Consider the following 26,413-nt stretch of genomic DNA (forward strand, 5'->3'; position numbering starts at 1 on the left):
CCAGTAAAGGACTGGCTCGTGCCCTGTGTTGTCATCTTGGTATAGGATTTTGAGGGTCACTGTGTGGTAGCACTGGTGGAAGGGTTCTTCTCAGTGCCATCTGAATTTTAAGGTTTACCAGGCTTTTCCCTAAAACAGAGACATAAAGACATCAAGTTTGATGTGGGCAGTAATCTAACTGGAGACAGCCCCCCTAGAAATGTGCTCCATGTAGAGCAACGGGAGCCTGTGAATGGGAGGCAAAGCCCCGCAACGAGCTGTGTAATTGCAAAGCTGCAGCAAGACGAAGTGAGAGATGGAGAGGAGAGATTAAGGCACTGAGAAACAGAAGCACTTTCAAGTCTGCTGCTGCAGAGACAATTGAAGAGTTTGCCAGGGGCCTGATTTTCTCCTTGCACTGTCTTCATTAGGTGACTCGTGCTGTGCAGCCTGGTGGACACCAGCACTGTCCCAGAAACCTCCAAATGCCGCTAGAGGTATGAGAGTGGTAAACCAAGCTCAGGCAAAAGGCAGTGGAGAGTCACAGGGCTGCAGAGCTGATGACTGTGCTTTGTGGGGCTGATGTACGGCTGTGAGTTGTTTGCTCTTGGGCAGACTATAGCCCATTTGGCTCTGGGCTAGGTCATGATCTGCCTGCACCCAGTGATGCTATGAAGGCAGCTAAAGGCCAGGTGCTGTCACTGGAAAACCAGCTGTGAATTATCATACATGGTGTGTGATTAATGTGCTTTTTAAAGGCATCCATGTCCTGTCACACTGGCTGTGGCTCTTGTGTCACATTCTGTGTTCTCAGAACATTTATTAGCCTTACAGATCCCTTGATTATTGCTTTCTCTTTTATAATTAAGCCATGAAACTCAGCATGGTGCAGCTTATGTGATATTAATTCATGCCTGGCATATTCTGCCTGTGCCCTAGGCTAAGGCTAAATACTGGCAGCTGGATTGCTCTCTGCACAGTTGCTGTTCTGAAATTTTTAATATGATTATAGAAATCACATTCTGTGTCTGTATGGGCAACTCAGGGCTCACCACTGCTGCAAGCAGTAGCAAGATGTGGTCTGACTTCCTTGGGAGCAGGACCTGCCCTCAGCAGCACTGTGCGGTGGGGCTTCCTCTTCCCCCAGGCACTGGCTGATGCTCTCCAGGTTGTTGCTATTAGCTCTGCTTCAGTGCTAATGCAGCCCTGGATGCTCTCTGCCCCTTGTTCACCCTTCTTGGGACATGACTGCAAAATCTGCCCTTTTTTTTTTGTCCTGGCTTTTCCTCACATGAGGTCTAAGCTGAATCCAGAATTCCCTGCGAGGCTGCAGCTCTATCTCCACTTTCTGCTGGCAGCTGCAATGGCCTTTTGAGAAGTTTTACCTGCAGATAGTTGCTCTTAGCCCCTGCACTTTAACAGTCTGTGTGGCCATGTAGTGACCTGAACAGAGAACAAAAGAGAACACAACAACCCCAAGCAGCGCTATAGGCTGGGGGCTGAGTGGCTGGAGAGCAGCCAGGAGGAAAGGGACCTGGGGGTACTGATAGATAGTAAGCTGAAGATGAGCCAGCAGTGTGCCCAGGTGGCCAAGAGAGCCAATGGCATCCTGGCCTGCATCAGGAGCAGTGTGGCCAGTAGGACAAGGGAGGTTATTCTTCCCCTGTACTCAGCACTGCTCAGGCCACACCTTGAGTACTGTGTCCAGTTCTGGGCCCCTCAATTCAAGAAAGATGTTGAGGTGCTGGAACATGTCCAGAGAAGGGCAACAAAGCTGGTGAGGGGCCTGGAGCACAAACCCTATGAGGAGAGGTTGAGGGAGCTGGGCCTGTTTAGCCTGGAGAAGAGGAGGCTCAGGGGTGATCTTATTACTGTCTACAACTACCTGAAGGGGCATTGTAGCCAGGTGGGGGGTGGCCTCTTCTCCCAGGTAACCAGCAATAGAACAAGGGGACACAGTCTCAAGTTGTGCCAGGGTAGGTATAGGCTGGATGTTAAGAGGAGATTCTTCACAGAGAGAGTGATTTCCCATTGGAATGGGCTGCCCAGGGAGGTGGTGGAGGCACCGTCCCTGGGAGTCTTCAAGAGAAGACTGCATGAGGCACTTAGTGCCATGGTCTAGTTGATTGGTTAGGGCTGGGGGATAGGTTGGACTGGATGATCTTGGAGGTCTCTTCCAGCCTGGTTGATTCTATGATTCTATGATTATAAACTACATCTGGTTTTGCTTGTTTTCATATTTTACCTCTCTGGGATTTAGGTGTAGAGTGACTGAGTTGAAGGAATTGGGAGTTCAGTACTACTGGGAGGGGAGTCACTGGAGTGACCCAGCACCAGTGCCTCAGCTACTCCTGGTCACAGAATCACAGCTTGATGATGTCTGGAAGGGACTTCCAGAGACTGTCTAGTCCAACCCTCTGCTAAAGCAGGTTCACCTAGATTAGGTTGCACAGAAATACATCTAGGCAGTTTTTTAAGGTCTCCAGAGTAGGAGATTCATCCTCTCTGGGCAGCCTGGTCCAGTGCTCCAACACTCTCACAAGAAAGACATTTTTCCTTAAGTTCAAATGAATCCTCCTGTGTTGTGGTTTGTAACCATTGCCCCTCGTCCTAACAGTAGATAGCACTGAAGAGAGCCCAGACCCATCCTCATGGCCTCTACCCATCAGATATTGATGAGCATTGAGAAGATCCCCTCTCAGTCTGCTCTTGTCCAGGCTAAACAGTCCCAGGTCTCTCAGCCTCTCCTCATAAGAGACCTGCTCCATTTCCCTTGGCATCTTCATGGTCCAGAGGTAACAGCCTGAATGGAGAATTCATGATGTTGGGCTGCTTACTGTCTCTGCTGGGTAAGTCCAGCTGCCTCATCCAAGGCTTGAGATGCAGCACAGAGTGGGCAGCAACAAGCTCCAGCAGCTCTGCCTGCGTGTCTCTGGTCTCTAATCTGCTGAAAGTCCTACCAAACTTCAGATATGGGGACAAAGTGCTGGGGTGCCAGCTATCAAAGAACACCTGTCAGTGTTCCTCATCTGCTCTGGATGGGTGCAAAACACCCTGAAAGCTGTGAGGGCCAGGACATGGGGTGTCTCCATACACAGCTGAATGGCTGCACCCTTCATGTTCCTTAGGCACCACAAAGCAGCAGCAGCAGCAGCTCTGCTCTGCGGCGTGTTGGTTATACCCACGCTGCACAGCCTATTGATTGTTACTCATCAAACCATTTCTGTGAAGACCTCAGTGCTGATCATCTCAAGGCTTCTGTTCCAATAAACAGTGCCAAAACCTATGTGCAGGATGTAAAGCTGTAGCGCAGAAACTCTTGCAGCTCAGATGTTTCCATGGAGATGGATCTTTGATCTTGTTGTAATAAATCAAGGGCGGAGAAGATGCTCCCAAACTAGAGAGGAAGGCAAGGCTGATCCCTACAGGGCAGAAGTTCTCAACAGGAATTAGGGAGACAGGAGGTCTCTCTTTTTGATGTTTTTTTTTCCCCTCTATGATGCCATGTCTGTAGCAACAGCGAGGTTGAGCTGTCTGCCCGCCAGCGCTGCGGCGTACGCGGAGGACGTGCCTGCCAGCCAGGGTGCGACCCCTTTGAGCTGCCTAATTTAATGCTGCTGAAAAGTCAGACCTTTGTCTGCACAGCAGTATTCACCCCCTGCTGCAGGATTTAGAGAGCAGTGACACGGGGGGCTATACCAGCATGAGACACCCTCCTTTTCTTCCCTGTTTTGAAGCAATCTCAGGGATCAGCACGGTGAGAAAAGTGTTGTTTATGGATACAAATACAGAGGGGAAGAAATAATGACATTTTACCCCGGCACAGTGTGCAAAGTAGAAGTGTTTAATATGCTGATGTGGAGATAGCGACCAAAGGCAGCAGTCGAGTTGGCTTTATCCACGTCAGTGAGCTTTGACTGCACTGGGGACGCGTTTGTTGTTAGAGCTGTAGGCAGGATCGGGGCTGTTACTCCTGGCACTGGAAATTGAGGCTTCTCTGGATGGAGCAGAAAGAGAATTCATTAGGGAAGTGCGTAATGAGCTTCAGCAGGCTCTGAGAGCTGCTGTTCGGAGTCGCTGTGGTCACACGCTCTCTGCTAGCGTGTCTGATGCCAAGGTGCACTGCGTCGGCAGCTGAAGGTGATCTCTGGTGTCTAAGAGGCTGAAGGTGCTTGTGCCTTTGCGTTGTGGCTGGTGTGTGTGCGCTGGGCTGGGCCTTGCGCTGGGCTGTGTGTTGGCCTGTGTGCTGGGCTGGGCCTTGTGCTGGGCCTCGTGCTGGGCTGCTCTGGGCAGCGCTGGGCTGTGTGTTGGCCTGTGTGCTGGGCTGGGCCTTGTGCTGGGCCTTGTGCTGGGCTGCTCTGGGCAGCGCTGGGCTGTGTGTTGGCCTGTGTGCTGGGCTGAGCCATGCACTGGGCCTTGTGCTGGGCAGCACTGGGCTGTGTGTTGGCCTGTGTGCTGGGCTGAGCCAGGCACTGGGCCTTGTGCTGGGCAGCGCTGGGCTGTGTGTTGGCCTGTGTGCTGGGCTGAGCCAGGCACTGGGCCTTGTGCTGGGCAGCGCTGGGCTGTGTGTTGGCCTGTGTGCTGGGCTGAGCCAGGCACTGGGCCTTGTGCTGGGCAGCGCTGGGCTGTGTGTTGGCCTGTGTGCTGGGCTGAGCCAGGCACTGGGCCTTGTGCTGGGCTGCTCTGGGCAGCGCTGGGCTGTGTGTTGGCCTGTGTGCTGGGCTGGGCCTTGTGCTGGGCCTCGTGCTGGGCTGCTCTGGGCAGCGCTGGGCTGTGTGTTGGCCTGTGTGCTGGGCTGAGCCATGCACTGGGCCTTGTGCTGGGCAGCGCTGGGCTGTGTGTTGGCCTGTGTGCTGGGCTGAGCCATGCGCTGGGCTGTCCGCTGGGCCGTCTGCTGGGCCATGTGCCAGGCTGTGTGCCAGGCCACGTACTGTGCTGGGCTGTGCGTGCCTGTTTGTGCATTTCTCGCTCCGTTTGGCAGCAGTGTGGTGGCTTTTCCTGGTCACTTCTGATCTGTTCACTGGCCGTTGACAGACCTGCCCCTTTTGTCTCTGCACAGGCCCTACGAGGAGAGGCTGAGGGAGCTGGGATTGGTTAGCCTGGAGAAGAGGAGGCTCAGGGGTGACCTTATTGCTGTCTACAACTACCTGAGGGGTGGTTGTGGCCAGGGGGAGGTTGCTCTCTTCTCTCAGGTGGCCAGCACCAGAACGAGAGGACACAGCCTCAGGCTGTGCCAGGGGAGATTTAGGCTGGAGGTGAGGAGAAAGTTCTTCCCTGAGAGAGTCATTGGACACTGGAATGGGCTGCCCGGGGAGGTGGTGGAGTCGCCGTCCCTGGGGCTGTTCAAGGCAGGACTGGACGTGGCACTTGGTGCCATGGTCTAGCCTTGAGCTCTGTGGTAAAGGGTTGGACTTGATGATCTGTGAGGTCTCTTCCAACCTTGGTGATACTGTGAAACTGTGCTAGCAGCATGGCCTCACACAGGTTCTCCTGAAGCACATTAGAGTACCTGGAAGGAGCAGCCTGTTGGATGCAGCCTATTGCAGCACTCTTCTCCCCACATGCTTCTCAAATAAGCTATCTTCCTTGGCTGCACTTAGCTCAGGAGGGTCTCTCTAGAGGTCTGCAATACTCTACCCAGGTGAAATGGTGCCTAAGTGTCTATTAAGGCTTCTGTCACTGGAGCAAGACACCTTAACAACTCAACCATCACTTTCTGCACTCTAGAAGTTCCAGTTTAAAGACTCTATTTGCACGGATATCTGTTGCTGGCAGCTCCCAGAAGTTTATCTGCTTGAAGCATTACAGAAAGCTTCAGCACTGAGCCCAGCCCCTAGGTTCACTGCACATGCCAATAGGTGCACTCTTTGGCTTTATGGTTGTCTTTTCTAATGACCCTTTGTGATGGTTTGGGTGTTAAGCACCTTCCCACCCTTTGGAAATCACCCAGACTAGATTCAGCAGCTCTGGGAGTTGAATGAAGCTTTATATTTACAGCTTAGCACAATATACAAGCAGAGCTTTACAATATATATACAGTTATATACAAGTCATAAAGGTAATGCAGAAACACAACAGCCCTCCCAGAAACCAGTCTCCAGGAGGGGCTCCCAACCACCCTTCCACCTTCCTCCCACCCCTCTACCTTACCCTAGATCTTGCCTTCTGTTTAAGGTAGTTTGGAGGGTCAGCCAGGGAGGTTAGGAAGCAGATGGATTCATCGCACAGATGGGAGGTTAGGTTAGAGAGAGAGGTTGAGTGCCAGAGAGACAGAAAGTGACTCTGTTGTCTATGTTTGTGTTCTTGTTCTTATACATCTCAGCAAGCCTATGAGTGAAGTAGGTGTCACCATTGTTTCCTTTTCACAGCCTGTATCATAGAATCATAGCATCAACCAGGTTGGAGGAGACCTCCAAGATCATCCAGCCCTAGCCAGTCAACCAGACCATGGCACTAAGTGCCTCATCCAGGCTTTGCTTCAACACCTCCAGGGACGGTGCCTCCACCACCTCCCTGGGCAGCCCATTCCAATGCCAACCACTCTCTCTGCCAACAACTTCCTCCTAACATCCAGCCTAGACCTCACCTGGCACAACTTGAGACTGTCCCCCCTTGTTCTATTGCTGGTTGCCTGGGAGAAGAGGCCACCCCTAACTGGCTACAATGTCCCTTCAGGTAGTTGTAATCTAGTTCTTGTCACCAAAACATTCCAGCTAGCTTCAAGCTAGCACAGCCTCCCTGAAAATACTGCCATGTAGCTCCCTCTTCTTTCAGAAATGGACTGTTGAGCCAGGAATGCTGTGGTGTTGTCCTGTGCATGAGTTCATTTAGAAGGAAAAAGATGTTGAAAGCACATGCAGTATCGAGGAGTTTTTAATCCAACTCACTTCCACTAGTTTCAGTGGAGGCTTTAGTTCTGTTTGCACAGGGTTCTTTGTCAGAACCAAAAACATTCTGACAGGTCAAAGCTAGGGTTACTAGACAGTAATGAAAACACCAATTTTATCCCCAATTACATGGACAAGATGGGATTGCTATGCAGCCACAGCTGTTTGTCTCATGCTTGTGACAAGCCTGTGTGGATGCTGTCACTTAGCAACCATGGCCATTGGTGTTTTAGCTGCACCTTTTTTGTTGCTGGCACATGAGAGTTGTGATCATGAGATCAGTTCCATCAAGCTTGTCTAGTTTTGACTGTGATGGTCTCCAGGCTCACCTCTGCCCCTGCCCAGCTTGTGTAAGGGCTAAATCAGAAGAATTCCATGTGTGATAGCTAACACAGTTTAGTAAGGGTTTCTTTTGGAGCTGGTTTGGCTAGGCCAGGTTGTGTTTCAAGATGGATTCACCGTCTGCCAGACCTGGCTCTGCAGCTTCCTTGTGCTGGTCACAGCCTAGCCCAGAATCTGGTTCAAGGCCAAAACTCTGAGCACGGTGGTGGTGAGAGACCAGCCGAGGCAAGCCTTGATGTCCCATGCACAGCAGTGCAAGCTCCCTGCTGCCTCCTACTGACCTAGCCTGAAAGCTCAGGGAATATGAGGTCAATGGAAATAGGCAAACCGAGCGATGACGAAATGGGAGAACTGAAGAGCTGAAAGTGTACCTATCTCTTGAGGGTAATTCCCATTTATTTTGCATGGAAAGGGAGTGAAAAGGGGCAGACCTACCATGGTTCAAGCCCTAAAACACTACAGAAGCTGTTTAAGGTCGTGGTTTTATTTTGTATCTGATCTGATTTACTCAGGCAACGTTACTCAGAGGAGTGAGTGCTGCCTCTGTCCCAGAGAGCATGTTCCTGTCCTAGCATAGAGTTTAACAACTGGACCACTGCAGAAAGAGCTGGGGAGTAACTTGTTTTGGATGGGTTTGTTTTGGAGGCAGCCTTGTTAAAGACATCTTCACAGCCCTGTTACATGTTTACAGTAAATAGACTCCCTAAGCTGCTGTGCTCTAAGCAGAGAATTGATATTACAGATAGAAATGCTGGGTTTAGCTTAATTTTTGCTTTAATTGAAACAGTTGTGTAATTGCACCTTTTGACACACAGGGCTCGTTTTCCCTTCTGTCTGTGGATGAGTTATAACTGTGTCCATGATGTGTGTTTGCAGAGCTGAGACAGCTTTCGTTACAGCCATTCCTCACCAGCATTGTTCCACCTCATTCACACAGACGCATTTCTGCTAAGCAAGAAAACTCTTCTGCTTCTTTGTGTGCTGGCTTACAAGGTTATAGCTGAGATCCGTGGAGGAGCACATCTAATGCAGGCTGAGATCTGGCCAGAGCTCTAAAGGGAAATGACACAGGTTACAGAGCAGCTGCTACTCATAGATTTTTCCACCATACACTGCTGTGAAGCTGGTTGATGAGTTTCCTCTCATCAACAAACACATGGCAGTTTTTAGAAGCTTTGATGGGTATGTACTGAAAGGTAGAGCAAATTTTATTAGAGATGGACAAAAGAAATTGCAAAGAAAGACATGAGTTGGTCTGTAATCACAGATCACATCTATCTAAGCCAAAGCAACAGCCTTAGACATTTATGGACCATTTTTGACTAAGCTGTGCAATTAGTATAATTAGGCAAAGAATATTCTGTGGGTTTTAAATGCCCAGAAAATTAGCAGCTATTCTTTCAGCAGCTTTTGCAAAGTTGTTGCTGGTGTAGGATTATCTCTCATGTCCAAGTCTGAGCTGTTAAAGGATAAATCCTTTCTTCAGAGCTTTGTTGAAATGTCTTGAAAGCAACTCAAGGCATTTCATACCTGCGTACAGATCAGGCAGCAGAACTTACATTGCCCCTGTGCAGATAAAGAGCTGAAATAAGCTTTGTAATCTTCTCCTTTCACAGTATCAACCACTGGAGACATGAATTTCTCTAATCTGCAATGTTCTGCATTGACACCACTTGTATCACTGCTATCCACAGCCCACATTAAAGCAAATGACATTCCTGAGCCTAGGTGCTTCTTGCAATTAAAAGAGGCCCCTGTCTGGCCACTGCCTTTACCAAGACCAGCTGTGGTGCATGTGCCTACCTCCTGCAGGAACTGTACACAGCTACAGCACCGTTGGCTTGAAAGAAGCAGTTTCCACAGAAATCCACTCCCAAAAGGCAGCTTTGAACTTTCTCCCATGTCTGTAACAGAAGGTCAGGCAAACCACCTCCATCGTTGGGAGTCCTGAGCTTGTGACCGGAGTGACCTGGGTGTGTAGAGCTTAAGGAGGGACTGCTGCTGACACGTTGTCAAGTGGTAAGTAGCAACAGCAGAATTAAATGCTCACTATACACACCAGTCCTCCTTGAGAGTTAAACCTACCCCTAGGTGCACCTCAGCCACAGCTCCTGAGTTTTTCCACATGGTGGAAACTCTGAACCTAGCAGAAAGCTGTGTGGCTGAGGTAAGGATCCTGTGGAGGTACAAAAAAAAAGTTTTGGTAGCTAAGAAATTGGTTAGAATCACAGAATCAGTCAGGGTTAGAAGGGACCACAAGTCTCATCTAGTTCCAGCCCCCCTGCCATGGGCAGGGACACCCTACCCTAGAGCAGGCTGTGCAGAGCCTCACCCAGCCTGACCTTAAACACCTCTAGGGATGGGGCCTCAACCACCTCCCTGGGCAACCCATTCCAGGCTCTCACCACTCTCATGCTGAAGAGCTTCCTCCTCACATCCAGTCTGAATCTCTCCACCTCCACCTTTGCTCCATTCCCCCTAGTCCTGTCACTCCCTGATATCCTAAAAAGTCCCTCTCCAGCTTTTTGAGTTAGCAGTGTTAAGTTGGTTAAGGCTTGTATGAGTTCTTCAATGTGCAAAGATGAGTGCTCTGGAGAGAGTATCTCAGTGTGAGGGGTGGCCCATAGTAGCAGCTCTTGGGGCATGTTCACAATTTTGGTAGCAAAGTTTTAATCTCACAAATCCCACTGTCATTGCCTTCTGCAGAAAGAAACTTGGGGATTTAGTTTGCTTTCATCTCCCTTAATCTCTCCAGTCCCTGGCATTTGTTCCTCACACTGTTAAGATGTTCAGACTCTTCATGTTTCTCCCAATTATCAGGTGTGGGATGTCAGTGCAAGCATCTCAGTGCTAACAGGACTCTATGGTAACCAGGGTGGCAGAGGAAACAAAGTAAGGCAAGGCAGTGAGCTCAGAAGAGAGAGAAGTACAGGATCAGCAGTGTCACCTAATTGCTGGAGGTGAAGACCTGCTTTCAATGAAAGATGAAAGGAGTCCTTAATTCCCCCGTCTGAAGATAAGGAGCCCTCCCGGTTTGTTGCATATTTGGGCTTTAGTGTACAGGCATCCTGTGTATAAACAAGGCTTTGGCTTGCAATTAGGCAAACAGTATAAACTTAACAATGTCACCATCACCCCAGCTGATTAAAAAAGTCCCATTAAAAATTAATAGGTCTGGGAGTCCAGAGACCTCAGTAATAAGCAGTGAGTTTCCCTTCTGTAACAAGTCACTTCTTTCCATTTGCTGATGTTTGAATAATTCCTTTGAGGCTACTCTGCTGCACAGCCCTGAAATCACAGGAGTTCTAGTGCTGAATGGAAGACATTTACCCAGCAACCTGCTGTCTCTTTTCCTGGAGTGTACCTGACCTACTACCAACATTAAATGCTAGTTGGGGAACTGCAATTCCTGCACCAGGTAGGATTGCTGTAACTCCACAAACAATCCATACCTCTTTAAATGCAAATCTCTTCTCTCTCAGTAGCCTTTTTGATTGCTGAGAAAAGCAGAGTGGCAGGAAATTGTCTGATTTTTAATATCTTCTGTCTTTTGCCAGGTGAAGACCCTGCTCAGATACAACTGTGTCTCAGCAGAGCTGCTTTCTCCTAGTAACAGCTGCTGGAACAACACCCAAGGACTCTATCATGCATAAAGCTGTGCACAGCACAGTAGGTAAGTGTGCTGGCTTCATTAAAAGGCATGGAGTAAATCTTCAGCCTCAGCAGCACCCTATTGTGCTGCTGCAGGGATGATATTGAGAGGAGGCTGTCGTTTTTTCACTGCATTTTGAGGCTACAGCCTCTGTTAGCCTAAAATGAGTATTGTTTTCCTGCCTCTGCACAGGCTGCAGGATCCTATGGAACACTTCAGGAATGCAGCCCAGTTTGACCTACTGGTTAAGGTACTCTTTTTTTCTCCTCCCTGAGGTTTAAGAAAGCTTCTTAGTACATGGCAAGCCATTGGAGTAGGATCAAGCTAGAGTCTTCCCTGGGATTTTTAAAAATGGGCATTTTTCCCCTCAGAAAACAGTGATACCATTCATACTGTATCTGCTGGTTTTTGCTTACCAAAGCTAAACATAGAGATATTTTAGCATGAGAAAGCCATACCTTGAGTACTGTGTCCAGTTCTGGGCTCCTCAGTTCAAGAGAGATGTTGAGATACTGGAACATGTCCAGAGAAGGGCAACGAAGCTGGTGAGGGGCCTGGAGCACAGCCCTGTGAGGAGAGGCTGAGGGAGCTGGGGGTGTGCAGCCTGGGAAAGAGGAGGCTCAGGGGCAGAGCTCATTGCTGTCTACAACTACCTGAAGGGAGGCTGTAGCCAGGTGGGGTTGGGCTCTTGTGCCAGGCAAGCAGCAACAGAACAAGGGGACACAGTCTCAAGTTGTGCCAGGGGAGGTCTAGGCTGGATGTTAGGAGGAAGTTGTTGGCAGAGAGAGTGATTGGCATTGGAATGAGCTGCCCAGGGAGGTGGTGGAGGCACCGTCCCTGGCGGTGTTCAAGCAAAGCCTGGATGAGGCACTTAGTGCCATGGTCTGGTTGACTGGATAGGGCTGGGTGCTACGTTGGACTGGATGATCTTGGAGGTCTCTTCCAACCTGGTTGATTCTGTGATTCTGTGTGAAGCTTGTACTAGTTAGAAGCTATCTTAGCTCAGTAAGAATGGTGATAAGAGCACTTGAAAAATTCAGCAAAATGGACTCCTGGTTTCAATTAAAAACAAAGTCAGCTTTTTAGTGTCACTGCTGAGTTCACACAAGTATGTTATCTATAGAACACAGTTTGTAAAGTTAAGTATGATTGGGTTTTGACTTCTTACATGCCACTTTTTGCTCTAGACCTCAAAATGCAGCCTGAAACTCTCTTTTCAGAATGGGGATATAGACAAGGCCAAAACAAATGTCCTTTAAAAGCAGCCTTCATCAGCTTTAACTGCTCTGCCTTTAGAGGGAGCACATAACAACTTCTTTTCAGTCCCCGTTTTTCAGAAATGCTTCCTTATGTAGGTCTGGTGCTTTCTTAAAAGACACAGGACTTCAAAAAAGAACAAATGTTGTTTCTTAATGTGTTCACTTTGAAAAACAAACCAGAGTTTATTGAAGAGCACATATTTTAACAAGAACATCAGTATGAAAGCAAAGATTTTGTAACTCATTTAACAGCAAACAAAATCTTCCTTTTTTCCCTTCAGCACAGGACTTTTTATCCTCTCTCCAGAGAGACTTCACGACTGGTAGCAAAATTCTCTTCCAGAAGAAAACTGCTTAAGCACTGCTCCCTCAAAACACAAGACATCTTCAGTAACAGTCAGCTTCGTTCTCCTCTATGGTCCCCACAGTTGCAAGGATGTCCTGTAAGAGGGACTGAGGGCTTTTCTCCACATGATCACTACTTTTATTTAGCTCATCATGTAGCTCTATTAAGTCTACTGTACCCAAAGCCAGCATCATGCTCTCTGGATCTTCAAAATCTACTCCAGTAGTACCATCTGTGGGGAAGTTCTGGGCCAGAGAACCCTGCCTTAGAGTTCTTTGTAACCAAGCAACACTGTGTTCTGCAGGTAAGTCTACAGGCTTGTCTAAATTTCTCGGGGTACCAAATGGATAGAAATAACTACTTAAGCCCAGCAGTATATCACAGGCTCTCTGACCCAGTATTTTGTCACAGTCACACAAAGACCGAAACAAAAAGCTGAAGAGTTTTGCTTGGCAAAGTATCTGCAGTGACTCATTCTCATGAATGGAACTCCTGACTGCAGATGAGACAGGTGGGCATTTAGGAGGAACATGCTGGCAAAATATCTGATTACAAAAACCTTGAACCAACTCCAAACAACCAAATCTGACTTCCCAGTCTAAGTCGTGCTCTGCAGTTTGGATCACTCGAGAGACAAACTGCCCTGTCTCTTCCAGCTGCCCTGTGCAGCCTTGTCTCAGCCACTCGGTGAAGATGCTAATCACAGCCCTCCTAGGAAAGCCCTCTGAGTCTGTCGACAGGATTTCTTGAAGCTTTGCTACCATGTTCTAAATGTAAAAAGACAAAAAGAAAGCACAATGAGGAGAGGAACATGCAAAGAAACAAGTGCAGTGGAAGTAAAAGAATCGAATCTGCATTACCTGCCTGCATGAGACTACAGGTAACTCGTGGAAAATGTTCTAAGTGTTACAGCAGTAACTAGATGTGTAGTCCTGTTTGGCTCTGCAGTGGGCTACACAAGGGCATCATACCTCTTTATTATACTGATCTCCTATAGCTGGTGACTCTGGAGCAAAGTAAGTAATGAAGGCCAAGTGTCCCACAGCAGTCACAGCGCTTGCTCGCACGTAGCTTTCTGGATCTTCAAGAAGATTTTCTGTAAGCTTTGGCACTTCTGAAGACAGGAGAGACTGCTTGAACTCATCCTGGTCTGTAAACAAGACAGCAACCCAAAGAAATGAAGCTTTATTCTCTCAGAGCAAGAAGGTGTTTCCAGTACAAACAGTTCTTTGCGTCATACAAGGATGCCCACTGACTGTAGGGACAGCTGCCAGTGAGCTGAGCCACTGCAGACACCAGGCAGCTGCTCACAAGAGCACAGGCACTCTTGTGTCAGGCTCCCCATTTTCCAGTAGCTTGGTGACTTTCAGTAAAGCCCTGCTAGATACTGGAACTTGGAAAAATCCATTTACATTTGTTCCAGAGGCAAGAAAAACTTTCTCTGGGCAAGTGGGGATGTGGTTTCAGCCTCAAACGTATGCCTGTGCTTAAAGAAGTAAAAAAAAAGTCTTCCTTTCTTGTCAAGGCATATGGCAGAAAAAGAATGCAAAGGCAGCACTGAGAGGAGCTGCAGGGTAAACTGCTAATGCAGCTGAGCGTGCTGGGTACTTCCTTTGTGACCTGAGGACAACAGTAGCTTACAACATCCCTCTCTCTTTCAATATCATGGAGTTACTCTAGAATTAACATTGCCTCAGTGCAACTTAGTGCAACACCTGAGCTACCAGTGAAGTGGAAAGTCAGTAATGAATCCAAAGCATGCAAAGTAGATCTAAGCTTTCAGCCCCCTAAATCCCAGCCTGCTGAGTGAAACCAAAGAGACTTCACTGCAAAGCAAACTGAAAAAAGGGGAAGTATTATCTACCACTAAGCATGCTTTGACATCCATGCCTCGCTACTCCTCAGTTTAACACACCAAAACCACCATTAAGAAGGGCACAGCAATTAGAGTTCAGCAAAATGTAGGATAAGTTTGTTAAGCTTTTCTGTCAGATTTTGAGTGAAAATCTTGACGCTTCTTTATTCTCTCGCCCCTCCAGTTACAGGTCAGAGGATGCTTCACAGGCCTGACTGACTCTCATAACATTAAAAGAAACACTCCTCCAATCTGAACTGCTAAATCTCTGTAATTACCTCTCAAGCATTTAATCATGTCAGTGAGGAACTCCAGAGAAGAATCTCTTATTTCCCAGCAAGGACTGCACAAACGCTTCTGAAGCACCAGAAAGACATCTGTAAAAAACAAGTGACAAGCCTGAATGGACATGAAAGGAAGTGACCTCCTGAAGCAATCTATGTACAACCTCTGTAGCATTTTATCTGATGCATTTCCTTTTGCTGCTGCTATATGATTCAACCAGAGCTCCTCAAAGCACTATTCAGCCAGCTAAACCTAAATTCAGCATAACTGCAAACAAATGCTTTGAGCAGGAGGGGCAGGCAAGAGCAGATTTTCACATATGCCACCAGATGCTGTTTATCCCAACCTGAACAGCTTCATTACCTTCCAAAATCTTCTCATTTTTTTGCCACTGATTGTTGGAGCAGGAGAGTTCCTGCATTCGCACCAGCCACTTGGATGTAGCTTGAAATGCTTTCTTTAGAACCTGAAGCAATATAAAGCAGATGTACTTTACTACAGGAGGAAACACTGTTGCCTTTATGCTAGATAAAATTTCTTATAGCCTCAAACCTACAGAGAACTTCCTAAACAAGTACACATGCTCCCTTACTAAGGAGTAGTAACAAAAAGGAAGCAATTAATCTGTGCTTGTGTAACATTTCTAACAAACATCTAGAAAATGTCTGTTCTCAGCTTAATATTGCAAAGTTTTTAGTACCTCCAGCTTTTGATCTGCAGGTATCATGACAGCCCTTTGAGAAAAATCTCCTGCAAGCCACCCAGAACCAAAGCAAGTCTAATCCAAACTGTACTAAGAAACAACTGCTGTCGGGCAGCTTCTCAGAACTACATCCTGCTAATGGACTTAGATAACTCTTTATTTCTATACTCACAGTAGGACTGGTGTTTGGACTCTCCAGGTATGCCAGAAGGACATCAAATAGACTTCCCATGAGTGTGTCACAAACTGAAACATACAAAGTAAAACTAAAGAACAATACTGAGCGAAGGAGGAGATGAATTTAACTGCTGAAATACTGAAAGACACAGGATTTTAAAAGGATGGTTAGGGGAGTGGAGAACTACCTTATGAGGAGAGGCTGAGGGACCTGGGTTTTTTAGTCTGGAGAAGAAAAGACTGAGAGGGGATTTAATAAATGTTTATAAATATCTGAGGGCTGGGGGTCAGGAGAGGGGGGACAGGCTCTGCTTATTTGCTCCCTGGGATAGGACAAGCAGCAATGGATGTAAGCTGTAGCACAGGAGGTTCCACCTCAACACATGGGGGAACTTCTTTACTGCATGGGTCACAGAGCACTGGAACAGGCTCCCCAGAAAGGCTGTGGAGTCTCCTTCTCTGGAGACTTTCAAGGCCTGCCTGGATGCATACCTGTGTGACCTGAGCTAGACTGTATGGTCCTGCTCTGGCAGGAGGGTTGGACTCAATGACCTCTTTGGGTCCCTTCCAACGCCTGACATCCTGTGAGCCTGTGTAACTGCTTTGGAAAAAAAGTAACAGTCCTCACAGTAAAGGAGGAACATCCTACTTCTTACAAACACTAAAACCTTTTTAATTGCAGTAGTACCTGCCCTGGCTCACTGACAGAAAGGTCAGCCAAGACAGTAGGAAAATATGTAGGGAAAAAACCCTAAGAAGTTTCAGACATGGAAGGGGCTCTCTGAGAAAGATCAGCAAAGGGGAATGAAAGGTTTTACATCTCCAGCATAGTCAAGTATGTCCAAAATATTTATAAAGTTACAGAGCAAAGACTAATTCACCTTTTCGGTTTGAGAGTGCTGCTAGGACAGCAAGGGCTGAACTCTGTACTCTGAAGCTATTGATCAAGATTCGGCTTATGGTGCTCCCCAGAGGAGAAGTTGGGCTCAGGAATCCATTACAGAACTGCAGTATTGTTATGAGAGAGCGTAGCAAAGGTGTGCTGGGTAGCTCCACTGGAAAACGACTCTAATGAGAGGGGAGAAAGAAAAGAAAGAGAAAAGTTTCCAGCCAAAGTCTCAAGCATATGCACAGAGCAGGAGCTCTTGGGATGAAGGAAGCAAAAACTGCAATTTCTAGTGAGTTCTTAAGAGATAAAAATGCTAATAATGACAAATAATCTCCTTCTCTCCTAAAAGCTATGGCACAGAAGAGTCTCATTGCTTGGGAAAGCAGTTCAATTGATGAGTTTGTTTTTCTCATTGGATCCATAAGTGCAGTAGAGGTAAGGTATGGTAACAGAGCTTGTAAGGATAGGTTTGAAACTAAGTACATTCTGTTTTTTACTGGCCTCAGCATTCCTCTGTTTTCCTATCTGGAGTCCTCTATGCTAGATTCCTTTAACGTTTGGAAGACCTCACTGTCAACTCCTCCCCATGCTTTGTTAAGTTCTACTGCAGAAGTCTGAAACCCATTTTAATGCTATCTTTCAAGGACCAATTTGATTTACAGACTTTTCCTTCTCTGAACGTTACCCGAGACAGCAGTTCTTCCAGATGTGCAAGAGTCTGATTCAGGAGACTAACACAAGATGACTTGGAGGACAGAAGACCTTCAACAGTGACAGGATCACTAACAGACTCATCCAGCAAACCTGGAAGACCAAAGGAGAGAAGAGCTCAGGTTGTTAGTGAATACAAAGGACTATGTTTTGTTAAAGTTAATCATAGAATCAACCAGGTTGGAAGAGACCTCCAAGCTCATCCAGCCCAACCTAGCACCCAGCCCTATCCAATCAACTAGACCATGGCACTAAGTGCCTCCTCCAGTCTTTTCTTGAACGCCTCCAGGGATGGCAACTCCACCACCTCCCTGGGCAGTCCATTCCAATGGCAAATCACTCTCTCTGTGAAGATCTTCCTCCTAACATCTAGCCTAGCCCTCCCCTGGCACAACTTGACATTATGTTAGCAGACTGTAATCAAGATATTCAAGTGATGTAGTGTGAATATCCCTTCAAATACAACTAGGAAAAGGATGCTGCACTTTCCCCCCAACACTCTTAATGTCCTTGACTTCTACTCTTTTTCCTTTAGTTCTGTCTGCACCAGACACTTAAAACCCTGGCAAGCAGACTAGCCTCTAACTTAGCTATCTCAACTGTACCTGCATATTCCAGAGGCTGGGAGGTTGCTCTCAGAATGCAGTCCATTGGCTGAAGCAGAACAGTCAGTGCCTGAATCCTCACATCTTGTGGGCTTCAAGGAGGAAACAGCAGTTACCAAACCGAGACCACTTAAATTCCTTTCCAAACATCTGCCCTTAAATGCTGAGCAGAGCTTTTAAATAAGCCAGCAGTGACAGAGCAATTGAAGTATTCTCACAATCCAAGCTTTCTTCCAAGTTTCCCTGGCCAACTGAAAGCAGAGGAGAAATGGCTTTGGAATGTAGTAGCAGTCTTATCAAGCTATACAAATAGAGTTGGATTCTGTATAAGAGGAGATTTTCAACACAGTAAAATTGTGTTCATCTTAGTCAATGTTAGCATTGTCAAGGTAAAGGAGCTTGCAATTTCTTCCTGAAATTGACTGGCTGTAGGCAAAATTCAAGTGTATGTACATAAATATGATATTGGCTTCTTTTCATTCCTCTCTCTTTGAAAGTGTACTACTCTTACTATCAGTGTCTGCAGCTTGTTAGCTAGTGGATGGCTCTTGCCAGACAGTTTTACATGCTAAGGAATGTAGTGGAAAATGAAGTGAGGGGAAAAAAGCAGTTCTTAGAAAGACACCAGTGATATTAGTAAAGAAACATCTGCAAAGTGCAAAAATTTCATTGCAGTTAAGTCCTACCATTTGCAGAGCTTTAGCAGTCCCACTGCCAAAGGACCTGCTTGTACTGGGGTTAAGTGTGCCAGAGCAGAGGTCACTAACGTCCAAAAGCTGCCTTCAGTGTTATAAAACACGGGGGACCTGAAAAGAAAGAAATCATATGTCCTTTTGGACAGTGGAAACCAGAAATACCTCACCACTGCATCCAGGCTCCCAGAAGTTCTTTACCATGCCATCTCAAGCAAAAGTTTTGCCAGCACACACTGTGCTTGAACAGTCTCTTCTGTCAGAAAGGATTCCACTTGCTTGGCAACACCTAACCAAAGTGCTTCAGTCCATGTCGCACGACAGCTGCCAAACAAACTAGTTAACAGTTTTAATGACTGCTGGATCCGAGTGGCAGAGCTGGACTGAAGGGAATCTTCTATATGTTTTATAATCATCTGGGCACATGCTGGCCAGTCACAGTCCTTTGTACTGAAAGGCTTGGTCACTTCAGTCTCTACAGAGAGTGTGAGCATGTCCACCAGAAGCTGACTGGCAGCTGAAGCCACAAACAGACTGGGGTCTCCTTGCAGAGTGAAGACCACATCCATGCCTCCTGTGTGAAAACAGAACAAGTCAGTAGAGGAAAAAAAACAAAACAGTGCCCTGTTGCACTCCAATCTGTTTAGTATTCCTGCACTAAAATCACAATGAAATGTACCCTTTAGCTAGTTATAAATATGAACACAGAAGGTTTTTAATAATCTATTTTTCTCATGTATTTAGTAAGATGTGCTTCATCCCTCTCTCAAATGGGCACTGTTTGGGGAAAAAAAGACAACACTAAATATGTCATTGACTTAACAAAACCCCACCAGCTTCTAATGACTGCAGTGTTTTTGACAAAGGGTTTGCTTTTTTTCTCTTAAGTAAATGAAAACTCCTGTCTCTGTCACCTGACATCTAAGCAATGAACTGTAATGGAAAAGACACAGAGGATTTGGAACATTACCGGTCTCACAAGTACTCACCGCCACTGCAGAGTAACCGGAGGGCAGCCTGGTGCCGCATCATGTTGTGCACACCGTTCACCCATCCGCTTCGCACAGACGCGTCCCTCCACAACGCCCCGTTCAGAGGCCCCTCCCCGCCAAAGAGCCTGACCAGCAGCTGCTCCTGCTGAGACCAGAGCAAAACACAGAGGAAACAGTATGCAAAAGGACTGAAGGGGAGTGAGGAGGCTGCTCTGTCATCCTAATCAGGAGTATCAATACTGTAGTGAAAACTTTTCAGAAGTATCACTAAAAAACCACCAGAATCTCATGTTTACACTCTACAGGTATCTCCTTCATGGACTAAGCAATAGAGACCTTCAAAACCAAAACTACTTCTAAGATGCCAGGGACAACTTATGTATATTTCAATTCCATTAAGACTGCTTTATGTAGTCGTAGGCATTTCTTCCCTCAAGGAATCCTTTTGGGGGTTGAGCTCTGTACCATAAAATGAATTCTACTGTAGAAAGCAGGGCTCTTAAAAAAGGCTCTCATTTTTGCAGGGATCAGAGATTTCCTGTCAACCTGCTACAGAGGGAAAGCTACATCTGTTAGTGAAGTTTAAATCTACAGCATCTGTCCAGGGATACGATATTTTGCAATGGCTACTGGGAGACAGTGTTACCCATATACTGTTTTGAACTGAAAATGAGAAGCATGAGATCTTAACATCTACAGTACTATGGCAAGGCAGAAGTGAGAACACAGCATCTTTACATGACAACTGAAAAGAAACTGTATGATTGTAGGTCTTTATTGTCACACCACTGTTTACTCAGTTGTTCAATATCTGCCAGAAATTTTCTAAGTAGAATACATGCATTTCCAGGTGTCCTCCATACAGGAGGAGGAAATAAACACATGGCAGCAGGTACCTGGATAGCTGACTCACCTGTAAGTGTTGGAAGCGGTTTTCGGATGAGGCAAGAATCCCAGCTAACTGCAGAGTAAAGGAGAGGATGCTTGGACTGGGCTCTGGCAGGGCCAACACAGAGGTGATGAACTCTGTTAGACAGGGATTGTCTTGCAGCAGCTCCACACCAGGATCTAGCGACCAGAAGTTGCCCGAGAAAAGGCCAGAAAACAAAGGGTAACTGACAGGACTTCACAGAATTACAGTCACAGACTGGTTTGGGTTAGAAGGCTCATCGAGGCCAACCCACTGCTGCCAGCAGGGACAGCTTCAACTAGAGCAGGCTGCAGAGAGCCCCATTCAGCCTGACCTGGAATGTTTCCAGGGATGGGGTATCTACCACCTCTCTGGGCAACTTGGGACAGTGTTTTGCCATCCTCAGTGTAACACGTTACTTCCATTCATCCAGTCTGCATCTCCCCTGGTTTAAACAATCACCCCTTGTCCTACCACACCACACTTTGCTAAACAGAGTGTCCCCATCTTTCTTATAGGCCTCTTCCTGCAGCCTTCTCTTCTCCAGGCTGCACATTCCCAACTTTCTCATCCTGTTCTCCTAGCAGACGGGTTCCAGCCCTCAGATATTTTTGATGCCCTCCTCTGGACCTGCTCCAACAGGACTCCAGCTGGACCCAGCACTGCAGATGGGGTCTCACTAGAGCACGGCAGCAGAATCATTTCCCTTGACCTGCTGGCCACTTCCACCCTCTCTCCTAACATTAAGCTGCTTGTTTGAGCTGAGTGCAACCCCTCACAACTATTAGGGACGTATCTGGGTTCACCTGAAGCCCAAGCCCAGGCAGCGGCCTCAGGTACCGAACTGGGTTTTCAGGTATCACCGAGGAAGCAGCTCTGAGGAAGACATGCCCCAGGGTGCCGGCCTGCAGGCCTCCCACCTCTTGGGAGAAGCCCCTGCTGGTCACCAGCGGCCAGGGCTGAGGGCCTTGCCAGCGGCGAGCACTCACCAGACTCTGTCAAGAGGTGAAACCAGTCGAGTAGCTTCTCCAGGCAGGTGTCGTCGGAGCCGGCCTGCCGCGGGTCGGCCAGGGCGGCGCAGACGCGCGGCAGCAGGAGGGAGCACTCGCGGGTCATGGCATTGCGGTGGCGGGCCCGGTCCGCGCTGAACGGACTCTGGGCATAGAGAACCGGGAGGCGCCGGCTGTGGGGCATCTTCGCGTCTGCCCGGGACCGGCGGGGAGCGGCGCAACCGGCCCCGGCCGCAAAGCGAGTGTCGCAAACGGGGAGGCGTGGCCGAGGGGCGAGGCGAGGTCAGGGGGCGTGAGCCGGGGCCTCAAAAAGCTGCTTGGGCTTGCCGCGGGGGCGCTGCCAGAGTGCAGGGGCAGCACCTACGGGAGAACCCGAGAGCGGGGCTCCTCTAAGGGCCGCAGTGCGCCTGGGTTGGTCCCTGCGCCCCCGGGCAGAAGCTGTTGGCGGAGGCTGCCCTCCCCGCCCGCCCCGGTTCGTTGCTTGCCGCGACCGCTAGGTGGCACTCGCGCTCTGCAGCGCGGCCCGGCCCGCCTGGCTCTGCGCAGCGCCACTGCCGCCACTGCGCAGGCTCCGCTGCTGGCTCCGCCCCGGCGCGCGGCCGTTGCCATGGTTTCGGTAACCCGGAAGTGCCGTGGGGAGAGGCGCGCACCCCCTGCCCCGTGGCCGCCGCCATGGCCCGGCTCGTACCTAGCTGCCGGGCCACCCCGCCACCCTCCTGCCATGGCCCGGCTCGTACCTAGCTGCCGAGCCACCCTCTGAGGCCACCCCGCCACCCTCCTGCCATGGCCCGGCTCGTACCTAGCTGCCGAGACACCCCCTGAGGCCACCCCGCCACCCTCCTGCCATGGCCCGGCTCGTACCTAGCTACCGGGCCACCCTCTGAGGCCACCCCGCCACTCTCCTGCCATGGCCCGGGATGCCTGTGAGGCAGCAGCGGATGGGGAGCTGGTAAGGAGCGAGGGTGGGAGGGAAGAGGGCAAGGCCTGCGGAACGCTCCTCATGGTCAGGGGTAAGGCTTGAGGTGCCCTTAGTCTCCCCTAGGCAATGGCTAAGAGGGAGAAAAATGGCTACGTCTGTTTCTAGCCAGCGGGATTTTGAGTTCTGCTTGGCTGGCCAGTAGTACAGCGAGGGAGGAGCGGGGTGGTGGTGGGGGTGTGTGTGTTAAGGTTCGTTTCTCTCGCTCTCAGCAGGCCCTTCGTGGGGAGCCGCCATGCTCTCTTCTCTGTGGTAGGTGGCTCTTGTTGGGCTTGTTTTACGAGAGCAAAGGGACTGTGAAGGTATCCAAGGCCTGTGATGTTTTTGTTATTACACGTTTATGCACTGGTGAAGATTTCGTGGTTTACCATCTATCAAGTCTGAGCGCCTTTCATGTTCTCTGATTCTTGATTCGATAGCAGCAGTTAGATAGATCTCCCAGAGTGATAAAAAGGCCTTAAAATAACAAAAATAATCAGTGTGCTTCAAGGGACATTGCCTCAGGAAATTAAAAACTGTATGGCATGGTATGTGAGATGTATGCCTGCTTGCTCTCAGCCACAGCAGGTAAGAAAAAGCTGTACTGCTTGCTCTTGTTGTTCTCAGTCCCAGCTCCTGTTCTGTCAGCCTGGGTTGCCAAAAGCATTTCACCCTATGTCTTACAGACAGATATCAGCATGTGTCCAAAGAACGTTGCTACAGCTGTGAGCACCATAGAGCCAGCAGCAAGTGAAAACGCTCACTTTGAAGGCATCATGCATTCAGAGCATTTGAAAGCAAAGTGGGTGTTTTCCTTCTGTTGTGGATATGCTTACACCTCAGAAGAGCAGTCTTGAGGAAAAATTAACACCTTTCTTAATTCCATAGGTGTTTTGTTGTTTTTCTTCTCAGCCTGATTACTACTTCTGTGGAGTTACTAGCATAGTAAGGAAAGGAACAAGCGAGTGAGGAAGGGGTCAGAGAGATTGATAAGTAGCTGCTTGTCTCTTGGTGATGGAGAAATGAATGCAGAATCAGCACTGAGTAAAGTGGGACACCTGAATGTTGATATATTGTAATGCACTGCATCAAGTGCTGAGGGAGCTGGGGTTGTTTAGCCTGGAGAAGAGGAGGCTCAGGGGTGACTTCATTGCTGTCTACAACTACCTGAAGGGATGTTGTAGCCAGGTGGGGGGTGGCCTCTTCTCCCAGGCAACCAGCAATAGAACAAGGGGACACAGTCTGAAGTTGTGCTGGGGCAGGTCTAGGCTGCATGTTAGGAGGAAGTTCTTCACAGAGTGATTTGCCATTGGAATGGGCTGCCCAGGGAGGTGGTGGAGGCACTGTCCCTGGAGGTCTTCAAGAAAAGCCTGGATGAAACACTTAGTGCCATGATCTAGTTGACTGGATAGGGCTGGGGGATAGGTTGAACTGGATGATCTTGGAGGTCTCCTCCAACCTGGTTGATTCTATGTTTCTAAGTGCATAAATCTCTGTGGCTTGAAGTGACTTGTGCTGAATGTTTGTGTTAGAGCAAATTCTGCTGGCTTTTACAACAGTGCTGACACATTTACCACTTGAATTTATTTTACTCACTCTATTGTGAGAGTGAAAGGATATACGTTTTCCTGAACGTGCTTTATATTCAATTATTTAGTAGCAAATGTGACCAGTGATGTCTGTTTCTCAGGGGGAGGACAGCCTGTCTGTGATAACCTGTGAATCGGAGAGAGAAATGGTGAGTTTTGGTGGTGGCGTGCTCTGAATGAATGCTCTCCAAGGCATCCCAGCATGTTCTTACACTGCACCTGTGCAGTGCCTACTGGTCGATGTGACACCCCTCAGAGAAGAGAGCTAACAATGTTCTTGCAGTGTAGTTTGATTGAAAAACCTCCTCTAATTTCAGATGTAATTCTGCCTTATAAAGCCATCTGAAAATGACGTTTGGCTTCATTTTGCTGTTCTATCAAGTTACAGTTCTCAGTAATCCTTTTATAGAGGTTTAATGGAATTGGCTAAGTCTTTAGCTAAATGCTTCTGCTGATCACCCTGTACTATGTGATCATCTTGAATTTGCTGCTGCTCATATTTAATGCTAATGAGGAGGGTCTTAATGCTTTGAGCATAAATAGACTACTTTTTATCTGTAGCATAAAAATTCAGTAGGCACCACTTTAATTCTGATGACCGTTGGTGTTGCCAAATCTGCACATACTTAATACTATTGTTGTTTTCTTTTCTAAGCAGAAGATTCTGTGTTATTGAAAAAAAAAAAACCAAAATGGAGATTGAAGTGAATACTGAGATTATAGGGTAAAATCTTTGAAGAGTGGGATATTTTAAATACATGGGAAAATTCTTTTTCTTTTCCAGAAGTTGAGGAAGAAAATTTTTCACAAGCCTGCAAAGTCACCGAGTAAGTGTTCTAAAGTTGTGAGTTTTTTCTTCTGCTTCTGTTGTTGCAGAACAAGATAGATTGGTTAGACACAGGAACTGGAATATTTACTTGAAACAACACCTTATTGTTCTCTTTAGAATTATCCACCAATGCTTGTAGAATCATAGAATCATTAAGGATGGAAAAGACCTTTAAGATCAAATCTGACCATGACTATTAAACTATATCCTGGAGAGCTTCATCTGTGTGCTTCTTGAACACCTCCAGGGATGGTGACTCCTGCCTCCCTGGGCAGCTTGTTTCAATGCCACAAATTAAACCCGTTTCCTTTCATCTTATTGCTAGTTACATGGGAGAAGAGATGATACCACCCTCACTACAGCTTCCTTTCAGGTAGTTGTAGAGAGCAGTAAGATCTCTGCTTAGCCTTCTATCCTCCACACTAAACAGCCCCAGCTTCCTCAACTGCTCGTTGTATGGTGCCCTTCCAACCCTTCACCAGCCTCATTGCTCTTCTCTGGACATGCTCTAGGATCTCTATCTCTTCTGTAGCATGTTGCCCAGAAGTGGACACAGTACTCAAGCTGTGGCCTTGACAATGCTTAGTCCCTGCTCCTGCTGGTCACACTGGTTTTGTTACAGGCTGGGACGCCTTTGGCTTTCTTGGCCACGTGGGTATGCTGCTGGCTCGTGTTCAGCCAGCTGTCCACCAGCACACTCAGATCCTTTTTCATCATGCTGCTTTCCATCTGCTCTTACCAAAGCCTGTAGTGTTATTTGATGTTATTGTGACCAAAGTGCAAGACTGAGCACTTGGTTTTGTTAAACCTCAGTCCTTTGACCTCGGCCCATCAGTTTAACCTGTCCGAATCTCTCTGCTGCACTTTCTTACCCTTGAGCATATCAGTGCTCCTGCTCAGTCTGTCATCTGCAAACTTGCTAATGGTGCCCTTCCTTCTTTTTTAACCTGGATTTTCTTTTTCATTATCATGGATTTTATTTTAGGTAAATGTCTCACTACTCTATAAACCAATGTGTAGTTTGCTATTAAATTCCTCTGGTTTAAGTTTGGGAACCTTGAAGACAGAAAGAATTGTTGTGACTAAACTGTTTAAGGCAATGCTGAGATACTTTCTTTTGTAACAGAGTCTCCATACAGCTCTAGCACACAATTGTATCCTAAAAGAGTTGCAGCTTGGCGAACTCTACCGGGAACAAGCAGTGCACGTCTTGAGACTGCAGCTGTAAAAAACGCAAGGCAGATGTGGCTGGGATCACTGAAACAAGGTATTAGTATAGAAACTTTATATGGGTAAAATTCAGCATTGTGGACAGCTGAACATAAATCTTAGAAAACAGATTTGTAGTTGAATATAGGCTACATAAGAAGCCATTTCACTACTGGTTTTTTGGATGCTTGGAATTACCTGATCTTGAACACTGGAATTTATAGAGGGTGTAACTAACAGCATCTGGAACTTTCTGAGTTGCATTTACTCAGGATCAATCTATAAATTTTAATTCACAGTGATTCCTGATTTTTGTTCCATTTTTGTTGGCAGGAGTGAGCCATCCTCTGAAATCAGATATTGATGTGGGGCCTATGCGAACTAATGTCTCTAGTAACACTCCAGAATATTTGAAGGAAGCTCTAGGAATGAAGAAGCCAAAACATTCCCGTTCTTCTAGCAATGGTAAATGATGCAATGGTGTGGCAGAGAAAAGTTAATGGTCTTTTTGTCATGTAGAAACACACATTGCTGAAA

The 26,413-nt window shown here is 47.6% G+C and overlaps 2 protein-coding genes across 3 annotated transcripts in view; one reads left to right on the forward strand and one right to left on the reverse strand.

Moving 5' to 3' along the window:
* Positions 1 to 12,127: 12,127 nt before the first annotated feature.
* BRAT1 (BRCA1 associated ATM activator 1) lies at positions 12,128 to 21,572 on the reverse strand. 2 transcript variants are annotated; one of them, XM_064153658.1, is made up of 13 exons: positions 21,274 to 21,572; positions 20,288 to 20,442; positions 19,372 to 19,516; positions 18,584 to 18,956; positions 18,377 to 18,496; positions 17,691 to 17,782; positions 17,060 to 17,178; positions 16,367 to 16,553; positions 15,481 to 15,554; positions 14,969 to 15,071; positions 14,599 to 14,697; positions 13,437 to 13,615; positions 12,128 to 13,232 (listed from the first exon to the last, which is right to left on the reverse strand). In XM_064153658.1, exons 1-13 carry the CDS (start codon positions 21,476 to 21,478, stop codon positions 12,507 to 12,509), a joined length of 2,577 nt encoding a protein of 858 aa, XP_064009728.1. In that variant the 5' UTR covers positions 21,479 to 21,572; the 3' UTR covers positions 12,128 to 12,506. The 2 variants fall into 2 exon arrangements, with proteins under 2 accessions (XP_064009728.1, XP_064009727.1); XM_064153657.1 differs by having other exon boundaries at positions 19,372 to 19,519; positions 21,274 to 21,571.
* Positions 21,573 to 22,003: 431 nt separating this feature from the next.
* The window catches only part of IQCE (IQ motif containing E), a 33,977-nt gene continuing 29,567 nt past the window's right edge, over positions 22,004 to 26,413 (forward strand). The window contains exons 1-5 of the mRNA XM_064153659.1: positions 22,004 to 22,243; positions 23,940 to 23,987; positions 24,623 to 24,665; positions 25,794 to 25,934; positions 26,210 to 26,341. Of these exons, the coding sequence (XP_064009729.1) occupies positions 22,202 to 22,243; positions 23,940 to 23,987; positions 24,623 to 24,665; positions 25,794 to 25,934; positions 26,210 to 26,341 (406 nt within the window). The 5' untranslated portion in view covers positions 22,004 to 22,201. The remainder of the gene's footprint in view (positions 22,244 to 23,939; positions 23,988 to 24,622; positions 24,666 to 25,793; positions 25,935 to 26,209; positions 26,342 to 26,413) is intronic.

Source organism: Pogoniulus pusillus, chromosome 13, assembly GCF_015220805.1.
Source record: "Pogoniulus pusillus isolate bPogPus1 chromosome 13, bPogPus1.pri, whole genome shotgun sequence".
Classification (NCBI taxonomy): domain Eukaryota; kingdom Metazoa; phylum Chordata; class Aves; order Piciformes; family Lybiidae; genus Pogoniulus; species Pogoniulus pusillus.

What these genes read in the sequence shown, in the direction of transcription:
- BRAT1 (XM_064153657.1), bottom strand. Translation starts at nt 21,478, where the DNA reads ATGCCCCACAGCCGGCGCCTCCCGGTTCTCTATGCCCAGAGTCCGTTC. An exon ending in CCGGTTACTCTGCAGTGGCG is followed by an intron (nt 18,957 to 19,371) that starts GTGAGTACTTGT and finishes GTTTTCACACAG; the next exon opens with GAGGCATGGATGTGGTCTTC. An exon ending in CCAGCCTCTGGAATATGCAG is followed by an intron (nt 17,179 to 17,690) that starts GTACAGTTGAGA and finishes TTGGTCTTCCAG; the next exon opens with GTTTGCTGGATGAGTCTGTT.